The sequence below is a fragment of the Rhincodon typus genome, chromosome 24 (assembly GCF_021869965.1).
Source record: "Rhincodon typus isolate 14 chromosome 24, sRhiTyp1.1, whole genome shotgun sequence".
Classification (NCBI taxonomy): Eukaryota; Metazoa; Chordata; class Chondrichthyes; order Orectolobiformes; family Rhincodontidae; genus Rhincodon; species Rhincodon typus.
Window position 1 is genome coordinate 33,942,900 of NC_063355.1, and position 11,053 is coordinate 33,953,952.

The window sequence follows — 11,053 nt, forward strand, 5'->3', positions numbered from 1 at the left end:
GATTCGCCTGTCATGGCAGTTCCTACTATCTCTGAAACAGCTATAAAACTATATATTGAAGTCAGTGTTATAACTTATGGAGGAACTTGGTAATGGTGCACATAAGCACCTGCTGATGCCTTGTAGTTGATACAGTTGCAAGTTTGGGAGATGCTGACAAGGAAAATATGACAATTACTGCAGTGCATCCTGAGGAGGGTATGCTGTCTCCCAAGCATGTCGGTGCTGAAGACAGTGGATATTTGAGCTGATGAGATTCTGATTAAGACAACTGCTTTGTCTTGTATGGTGTTCAAATTTATGAATGTTATTTAAGGTTCTTGAGTAGATTTGTAGCTCAGGTTGTGGATGCTAAGGTTGGTTGGCTCACCGAGCTGGTTTGTTAGTTTGCAGACGTTTCATTACCCTGCTGGGTAACTCCATCAGTGCAGCCTCCGATGAAGCGCTGTTGTGTTTTCCCGCCTGGTATTTAAACTCTGGGTTCTGTTGGATTTGATTACCTCATTTCCAGTTTTCCTTCGCAGTGGCATATACGTAGGGTCCAGTTCGATGTATTTGTTGATGGCATTCTTGGTGGAGAACCAGACCTGCCTGTAGGAATTCCCGTGCTTGTCTCTGTTTGGTCTGTCCTAGGATTCCTGGTGTTGTCCCAATCGACCTGGTAGTTCTCCTTTTCCGTGTGAATGGAGATGAGTGAGTATTGGTCACGTCCTTTTGTTGTTAGTTGGTGTTCATGTACTCTTGTGGCTAATTTTCTTCCTGTCTGTCCAATGTAATGGTTCTTGCAGTCTTTGCATGGAATTTTGTATATTACATTGGTTCTGTCCATAGTGAGTAAAGGGTCTTTGGTTCGAGTTAGCAGTTGGCATAGGGTTGACGTGGGTTTGTGTGCTACTGTGATGCCCAATGGTCGTCGGAGTCTTGTGGTCAACGGGGAATTCATAGCGCTTCATTGGAGGCTGCACTGATGACGTTACCCAGCAGGGTAATGAAACATCTGCGACAAAATGAACCAGCTCGGCGAGCGAACCAACCACAGTATGAATGTTATTGGGTCTTTGTCCATCTGGGTAAGTGGAGGATATTCCATCAAATTCTTCCCTGACTCAAAAAAAATTAGAAACAAACAATAGGAGAAAGAATAGACTAGTCAGCCCTTCAAGCCTGCTGTGCCATTCAATTTGATTATAGATAATCCAACTCAGTACCATGTTCTCACTTTTGCCCATTCTCTTTGACCCCTTAAGCCCAAATGCTACATCAATCTCCTTCTCGAAAACATTAAATGTTTTGGGCTTAACCACTTTCTGTGGCAGAGAATTCCACAGGCTCACCACTCCTTGAGTGATTTTTTTTTCCCTATTTCAATCCTGAATGGTCTGTTGTTCTTAGAATGTAGTCTCCAGTTCTGGACTCCCTTATCATTGGGAAGATCTTTCCTGTGTTTACTGTGTCTGGGCCTGTGTAGCACTGCCAGGATTTCATAGGTTCATCTGAGATCCCCCTTCATTCTTTTAAACTCCAGTGAGTATAGTCCTAACTAATCCAGTCTCTCCTCATACTGTCAATCCTGCCATCCCAGGAATCAGTCTAGTAAATCTTTGTTGTGCTCCCTCCATAGCTAGAACATCCTTCCCCAGATAAGGATATCAATACTCCACACAACATTGAGGTTTGGTCTCACCAAAGCCCGGTACAATTCCAGCAAGGCATCTTTGACTTGTTACTATCTGAGTGTTAGACAGGCTTTGAAGCCAGTCTCTTCAAAATATCCAATCTCCAGCCTGTTTGAATAGCCAAGCCATTTAAGTAGCTTTTCCAGAGTGCTTTGGCCAGCGGTGGCCTCCAGGATGTTGATATGGGAAGTTCAGTGATGGTAATGGTGTGTATTTTCAAAATGAAATGTTTAGGCATTTGTGTGTTATTAATATTGTTTACTGCATATCAACTCAAACCTTGAAGTTGCCAAGGACCATGCTGTGTGCAAACATGGACTACTTAATTATCTGAGAAATGTTATGTAGAGCTGTAAAATTGTTGAAAAGCACTCCTGATGATGTGATGTGAGAAGTTAGTGATGTAGCAACTACAGATAGTTGGGCCAAGATACTGGTCTGAGACTTCCTTTCAATATTACTGTGAAGTTGAGGTGTTTTGCCAACAAAAACCGCAACTACATTCCATTGTGCTAGGTATGACTCTAGTCACTGGAAAAGAAGCTCCGTTGTCTTCAGCTTTACTACGGTTCTTAGAGGCCAAATTCAACTGAAAGCTGCCTTCCGTCAATGGTAGTTGTTCCCACTTCACCTCTGAAATTCAGTTTTAGTGTCAATGTTATTATGGCAGGCCTAAAATTGAGTATTGGTGAGCATGTTAGTGATATTTGTTGCTGATTCTGTCCATCATTTATTAATTACTGAGAATAGGCTAATGGTGTGATAAGAGTTGGAATGGGCGGCATGGTGGCTCAATGGTTAGCACTGCTGCCTCACAGCACCAGGGGCCTGGGTTTGATTCCCCCTCGGGCGACTGTCTGCGTGGGTTTCCTTCAGGTGCTCTGGTTTCCTCCCACAGTCCAAAGATGTGCAGGCTAGACGGATTGGCCATTCTAAATTGCCCATAGTATTCAGGGATATGTAGATTAGGTGGTTTTGGGGAATGGGTCTAGGTGGGATGCTCTGAGGGTCAGTGTGGACTTGTTGGGCTGAAGGGCCTGTTTCCACACTGTAGGGAGTCTATGGAATTGCCCTGCTTTTTACAGACAGGAGGCATACCTGAAAAATGTTCTGTGTTGTTAGGTAGATCACAGAATTCTAAATTGACTGGAACAGTTTAGTTAGAAACACAGCTTTTGGCACTCAGGTCTTCATCACTCCAACTCAGACATAGTGAGCTGGTACCCTTTGTTGTGTGTAAACAAAATGCATTGGCTGAAAATAGTATCCATGATGGTGGAGAACCTTAAGAGTTATCAGGGAAGGATTGCCAACTCTGCATAATGACTGAAGATGGTTATTTCATCATCTTTGTCTTTTGAACCTATGTGCTTGCCTCCACTGTTATTGAGAGTAGGTACATTGGAGCATCCTCCTCCTCCACCACTATCCATGATTCATTTTGGAAAAATTAGAGCTTTGACTTTGGTCATGGGATCATTTAGTTCAGGCTATAGCATACTACTTTTCAAGATTGTACACAGTCCAAAAATGCACTTCCACCAGCATGACACTTGCTTTTGGGGTCTGGCTAGTGCTCTTAACATGTTCTTTTACACTTCCCATTAAACCACGTTTGGTAAATGTCGTAAGTGCATTAAAACAAAAGTGGTATGCAAGTTATTTTATAGCGCCTTTTAACGTGATGAAATATCTCCTTGTGCTTCTCCGGAATGTTCTTAAACAAGTATGACACAAGCCATATACAGGAGAAATAAGCGTATAACAGACAGAATGTGGAATTAAGTGAAAAGTGTGTAGGTTGAGGAGTGTGAAAGTACAAGAGATTTAAAGAAAAACACGGCCTAGTGTACGCCAGAGCTCTCTTCCCTCTGAATCATAAGATGTGGCTTCACACCCACTTCAGCATTTTGATCTTGTAATTCAGGCTTACACTTGTAATAATGTTTTGAGGGGGCTCTGCAATGTCAGAAGGTCATTTTTTCAATGAAATGTCATACTAAGGCCCGTTATTTTCTGGTTTATGGGAGACTACTGTGTGCAAGTTGGCTGCTGCATTTGCTACCAAAATGGTAACACATCAAAAGGACTTCATTTTTTTGAAGTGCTAAACATTCAAAGATAGTGAAAGGTGCCCTGTCAATGTAGGCTATTTTCTTCCCGGAAGTGCATAAGGCAACTTGCATGAGGCAATACGCAAGAAGGTAAGAATTTGTAAGAAAGTTCGCAAAACACCTGGTAACTGAGACAGTAGGAAAAGTACAGAAGGGAGCAATAGACAATGTGAAGGAAAGCATGAAATGCTGTGCATCACAAAGTATATGTTCAAAAGATGGATAATGTGGATGAATGAGTGAAGATTTGAGAGACAGATGTAGAATGAATATAGAGTCAGAGATTGTGTAAATGTGGATTTGAGATCAAATGGAGCCAGTTATGATGGAGCCTTTGCATTCTTGTTTTAATTAATTACAATCACACTAAAAAAGCACAACCAAGACTACATTTCATGTCTTTACTGTCAAATTGGACACTTTTACAAAAAGGATTTCACCAGAAGCACATTCACATAGTACAATAGCACAATAACAATACAAACTGATACTGTAGTAATGATATAGGATGTCAAACTGATCCACAGTCAGACAGTGATACAGTAGCTCTGAAACAATTCAAATAAAGCATATAAATGTAATAAAGGTAGTACAGCCACCTCAGTTAAGGCAAATAATATTTTACAATGTCCAGTGTCTAATTGGTGCTTATTGCAAATTAATGCACCAACTTATAAACGGTTTGCCTTCAACCTTTACACAATCCAATAATCTTCACAGTGCACTGATAATTGACCCAAAGATATTTCTGTTATTCCCCACAGCAATACTAGAACATATCAGAAACAAACAGAAGCTCCAAAAGCATTCACAAAATGATAGGTTAACCTCTCAAAACAAGAGGAGGCCAAGAGAACTCCTTTAATATGTTGTCAAAACATGTAGCAGTGTATTGACTATTCCAAATGAACAATTAACAGTTCATTTCTTTTTGGTTAGCCGACGGTTTGATATGAACAGAAATTTACTGCAGTAGTTAAACAGTCTCCAAACCAAGTTATTCACTCGTATATAGGTTAAGTTTCTAATTGCCTGTTATGGAGAACACATTCTCTCCACCCAAGGGCATGCTCATTTACCTAAAACCAGGAAGCTTCATGTGCAAATTGGCAATGGTTAACGCTGCTTGGAATGTATGAGAAATGTAGCAAGTTGGCTTATGACAACAACTGATCTTGTGAGCTGTTGCAATATGACCCTAGAACGCTGTTTTGAGTTTCATGAGTTCATTGGTGAATGTGAATAAATTGTAAACAAATGAGTCTCTTTATAATAAGTCAGCATATTTGATCAGTGATCTTTATTCAGCCTTGCCTTGTTTTGGAGGCAACAAAGGAACTGGTCTCCTTGTCTCTAATGAAGTTGCTACCCTAAATATTAGGCAACGCTCTTTCCTATTCTACTAATCTTGCGTTACTGTTTTCATTTCAGATCACTTGAAGAATGTGTACTGCAGACTCCCACGTACTCATGGAAAAGTTTTTTTTGTTTAGATCTGGCATTCTGAAGGTAAGAGGTGATGAAATTGGGTGGATTGGGAGGCGAGGTTAAGGAAATCAATCACAGAAACACCCTAACACATGTCTGTTGGTGCTTATGATTTCCCTGTTAGGTTACACAAGATAGCAACAGCATTTGTTCTGAAAGTGTGGGCATGGTCTACCTGGCACTTGTATTCAGGATTGTAGCAACATAGTACACTCTTCTTCAGCATGTTATCCTTTCCAAACGCTGCACACCTTTGAAACAAAAACAGAAGTTGTTGGAAAAGCTCAGCAGGTCTGGCAGCATCTAAAGATAAATCAGAGTTAATGTTTTGGGTCCTGGGAGCCTTCCTCAGAACAGGCTGCACACTTTTGGACTGCAGAGTGTTTCTCCACATAATTCAGAATTTGATGTTAAAAATGGTACTTCGCGCTTATTTTTTTTTAGAAAACAGCTTTAAACTTCACAATGTAATTGACTTTTCCTGTCAATTGGTGCCCCAAGCTGAATGAAACATTCACTTATCAGGAAACAGCGTGTTTGCCAACAGACTGGAAACGGCTCTGTAGACTCTGAATAGATCATAAAAGACCGGACTTGCAGCAAAGTTACCTGGACAATTAAGAAATATTTTTGTTCGGAAGAATGAAAGAAATATCCCTAACATGTTAACAAAAAAAGGCTAATGCTGACTAACAATAGATGCCAGATTCAAACCTGTTCGTTTTGGTTCGTTTAATATTTGAATCCCTGACTTGTCACAAAGGAATCAAAAAAACATACATTGAGGTTTATTGTTTTCACTGCAATTATACAATTGTATTTTTAAGTAGAAAGTTAGCAAAAAAAGCAGCAGATTATGTTTAATATAAATTTCAGCTTTCCTATCCAGTGTTGCGGCACAAGCTAGTACGACGCCAGAAGCATTAAATGTACATATTTACCTACAATATTTGGTCCCTCAGTAAAATGAATAAGGTGCCCACCAACTCCCTTTAGCTCTTGCCGGATCAATGCACTAAGTCTCCGTCCTGGTGTATTGACCTGGTGTGGAGCGCGATCTCGGATATGTAACCGGGTAAAGCCAGAGAGCGAACCCCCGACGCAGCTCTCTAGGAGCTGGGTCCCCCATCGAGGAAAGCGGCAGCATGTGTGGCTATGAAAAGGCGTCTAGTCACTTAGAGAAGGTGCACAGGGCGACTACCTGTCCTGGATTCAGTGAGAACAGCATCCGAACAGACTGAGACCAGGGGCAGAGGAGAGAGGGAGAATAATCAGGAGAAACGTGTGGACAACGAGACGTTGAGAGAGAACGAGAAAGAAGACGATGTGTGTGAAAATAAAACAGTGCCCGGGTGAATGAAATCCGGGACAGAAGAAACCGGCTTCTGTCTCTGGATCGGAATCCCTTTCCTAATGTTAAAATCCGTAAAAAAAAAGGTTTCTTTAAAAAAAATAACAAAATCAGCAACTCCAGCCTTGAGCCTAAAGGCAGAAATCTCTCCCGGCGCTCGATTTCCCAGGGACCGACCATGTGGTGGGGCGAACGGGAGAATCTCTGCTGGTCCCTGAAACAGAGCTGTCAATCCCGGACCGTGCGGTCACCAGTCAGGACCCAGCTTCACCTTCTCTGCTACAACCGGCACAGACCGCTCTGGGAGTCGGGTGGGGGGGTGGTGGTGAGGGGAGGCAGGTCCGACTCAAGAGCAAAACAAAACCCAGAAATTGCTGGAAAAGCTCAGCAGGGTCTGGCGGCATCTGTGAAGAAGAAAAAACAAATCAGGGGTTAACGTTTCGGGTCCGGTGACCCTTCCTCAGATTGAAGAGTTTGTCTCACATGGACTGAGGACAGTTTAGGTTCATTGGCAGACAAGCGGGAGAGGATTTGGGGTTATTGGCGATGTCTCTCTCTCTCTCTCTCTCTGGGTCTCATTTTCTCCCCCCAACCCCCCAGCTTTTAGACTTTAGTAGCAGAGGAGGGCGCTTCGGATTTGGTGGGGTTGCTCATGCTGGAGGAGATGGATGTGATCGGGGTGTGCAGAGCTTTCTTTAGCCGGGAACAGCGCAGCACACAAAGACACTCTGAGCGAAATCGCTGATCAAAGAACGCGTAGAGGAACGGGTTGAGGCAGCTGTTAATGTAAGCGACACATGTAGCGTAAGGATGAGCCGAGATTAAGAATTCATCGACGGAGCACGGGATCTTGATGAGATCCAGCCAGATGATTGCATCGATGGTCTTAATGATGTGGAAAGGGAGCCAGCAAATGGCGAAGACCAGGACCAGGGCCGTGATGATCTTGAGGAGGCGTTTTTTCTTCTGTTCTTCCTTCTTGACATTCTGGAAGTGCCTGGTGACCGTGTTGCCAATGGCAAAATAGAAGCCGGACATCAGCAGGAAAGGCAGCAGGAAGCCCACGGTGCTGGCGAACAGGCTGAGACCCCCCACCCACAAATGCTCAGTGTTGTCATTCGCCACCAGAGAGTAGTCCATGGCACAGACGGTCTGGTTCTCTTTTTCCTGCGTCCGCCGCAGTATTAAAGCTGGAGAAGCCAGGACGCCCGACAGGGACCAGATAAGGACCAACGAGAGGATGGTGGTCCTCTTGGAGCGCAGCTTGTTGCTAGACAGAGAGTGGACAATGGCCAGATAGCGGTCAAAGCTGAGGCAGGTCAGGCAGAAGACGCTGGCGTACATGTTGATCATCACCAGGTAACTACTGAGTTTACAGAGAAGCCAGCTGAAAGGCCAGTGATAGTCCAGGGCAGCGTACACAGCCCACAGGGGTAAAGTGACCACAAAGGCCAGGTCAGCCAAGGCAAGGTTCCCGATGTAGGTGTCTGCAGATCTCCTCTTGGTGCGGGACTTCCACACTATGCAAATGACCACTCCATTCCCGGACAGTCCGAAGACGAAGACCAGCATGTAGAGAACAGGAACCACTGAGTTCGAGTGCTCCCAGTCAGCGTAATCGCAGTCATTGTAGTCAGAAAAGTTCATCAGCTCACTGTAGTTTCCCTCCGCGAACTGACTCATTAAGTTATCCATAGGGATCAGCTTCACAGAGTGGGAAAGTTCTAACTGTGGACTGGAGTTTGCATGCGGGCTGATATAGCCTACGGGTCCGCCTCTGAAGATAAGAGCCCCCATTCCTAAACCAATCAGCAGCTCTTAAAGGGACAGATTCAGTTACACACCGAGTCAGCAACACCATCCCTTAAAGATACAGTGTCCCCCCCGCGTGTACTTCACCAATTTGCGTCCGCACATTCCCGATGCGCGGGCACTTAATTCATCATTACTCAGGACGAAACTAACAAGCCAAAATGCTAGAGGTGTTTGTGTGTGTGTGTGAGAGAGAGAAAGTGGCGCTGAACCTGAATTGAGATGCACTTTGCCAGATTTTAAATTTCTGGCTCAGGTTTTGAGTTCCAAAGTTTGAGTGAATTTAGAATGGCAGACTGATAAGGGAATAACCCGATTTTCATTTAGAACGGGAAGTATTTAACTCCTCCAATCTATTCCCTTACACGGTCCCGGGTTTACTGTGCTGAAATTTGGCGAGTTCGCTCAATATTACCAGGTAAATGCGCGCTTTAGAACATTTGTTGACACCCACACGCTCAAAAAAGCCTCAAACATTAGTCAGTTGGATACAGAGATCCTGAAACAACACCCAATTAAAATAGAACATAACAAGGCAGACAGCACCCAAATGATAGCGGGAGACCGAGACTTCACCCTTCAAATTCAGAGGGACGTAACAAGCAGGGAGGCCCCTGTACAGAACTCAATCAACACAGAGGCCACAAAGAGATGAAAAGTAAGAAACACTCGAGACAACGCTTGTTTATACGGTAAATAGTCAACCGCTCGATTTCGTGTCCATATCCAATGGAACACAAATACATTCCACCCATGTGCCATGAGATTAGAGTACAGAAAATAAATAAATACAAAGTGGGAACTCTGAGGGACTTGAAAAAGACTGAGCCAGGTTAAGGGGGTGTTTTACTACTTCGGCCACTTCACGTTTGTCGAACGAAGCCAAAGAATGGTTTATTGATGCACCGCGAAAGTGTTGCGAATTAAAAGCCCGAATAATTTCGATTTTACCAACGTGATGAACAAGTCCATTTCGGATACTAACACGAGGCAGCGAAAATCACTCCTTGGGTTATGGGCTGCTAACCTCTCTGATCACTTAACCATTTCCAGTGACATTTCTTTTAACATCAGAGTAACTGAAGGACCATGACCTTTGAACTGTGGTCCGCCAAGGTGAATTGCCTTCAGAGATAGAATTGTTTATTTCTCAAAATTCAACCCACTAGGAGAATGTTCCAAATTGAATTTTTTTTGTTTCATAATGCCCAAAACCTGCATATTCCAAAAAAAGTGTTGTCAATCTAAACAAGTATCCACTGACTACATACACCAATTTCAACATTTGCTTGATTTCACCATTCCAGTTCTGATGAAAACATGTCATCGGACCTATAACTCTTCTTTCTTCTCACAGATGCTGCCAGACTTGAGTTTCTCCAGCAGTTTCTGTTTTTGTTTCTGAGAAAAGGTCACCGGACCCAAAACGTTAACTCTTTTTTTCTTCACAGATGCTGCCAGACCTGCTGAGCTTTTCCAGCAACTTCTGTTTTTGTTTCTGTTTTTGTTTCAGCATTTTCTATATTTCAAGTCATGGCCTTCTCTTGACCGCAGTGGTAGGAATTGAGGAGCCATACAGAATACAATGGGAAACTTTCAGGCTTTGACCCTGGCCTGTGCTGTGTTCGTTGACCTCACTAGAATTTCAAGAAGGATATTTTAATTGGTCTGATTTCTGGTCCAGAGTTGAGGCAAACCTAACAGATTTCATCCTTCCAATGGCTATGTAGCAACTATAGCTGAAGATAATTATCCTGCAGCAGTAAAATTGTTCCTTTGATGAGGGTATGTCCAACTTGGGTTACGGCATTCTTAACAGGCAAAAAACTTGTTGACAATCCCTGTTTAAGCTAGAATGAGTTGAACTCAGAGGCCATCGGAGCTTGTGGATACACAGTGAGTATTAAACCATGGGGAATTTGTTGGGAAAGCAACACAACCTGTGTCCTCATGGTACAACTGCTTAATGTAGGAGAATGTTGGCATTAATTCTGGGAGACAGAATAATATTTATGCTATGTACAATAATGTACAGGAAGGGTGGAAAGATCAACTGTTATAATAATCAACAGGGAATGTGTGGGTTGCAAAGTTATTTTTAATGAGTAGTACAGATTATTGAATTGCTTCATAATCTTCATATTGCAAAGGGACATTGTTCAAAACCAGTCTATTCTGTGCAAATATTCTGCTGCATGCAAAATAATCCCTAAGGTATTAACAGCACTTCGATCAGCACCTTAGCTAAGATCGCCAAACCAGATGGTATGTTACCATTTATAACAAAAATATTGGAGTATAAAAGAAAAGACATCTTTCTACAATTGGTGTTATGTATGCTGTTTTAGTTTCGTTTCCTAAATAAGAATATATCTTTGTTGGAGGGAGTGCAGTGAGGTTTCATTCAACTGATTCCTCGACAACAGGATATCCTATGAAAAGAGATTGAGTAGACAAGTCCCATATTTTGTAGAGTCTACAAGAATGACAGCTGATTTAATTGAAACATGTAAAATTCTTAAAGGAATAGTAAGAACTGCGATGCTGGAGTCAGAGATAACACAGTGTGGAGCTGGAGGAACACAGCAGGCCAGGCAGCATCAGAGGAGCAG

The 11,053-nt window shown here is 42.8% G+C and overlaps 1 protein-coding gene across 1 annotated transcript; it reads right to left on the reverse strand.

The window, feature by feature from the left end:
• Positions 1-4,202: 4,202 nt before the first annotated feature.
• On the reverse strand, positions 4,203-8,333 carry aplnra (apelin receptor a). Its single transcript, XM_048611499.1, has one exon. The coding sequence runs from the start codon at positions 8,322-8,324 to the stop codon at positions 7,233-7,235; it is 1,092 nt and encodes a 363-aa protein (XP_048467456.1). The 5' UTR covers positions 8,325-8,333; the 3' UTR covers positions 4,203-7,232.
• Positions 8,334-11,053: the final 2,720 nt, after the last annotated feature.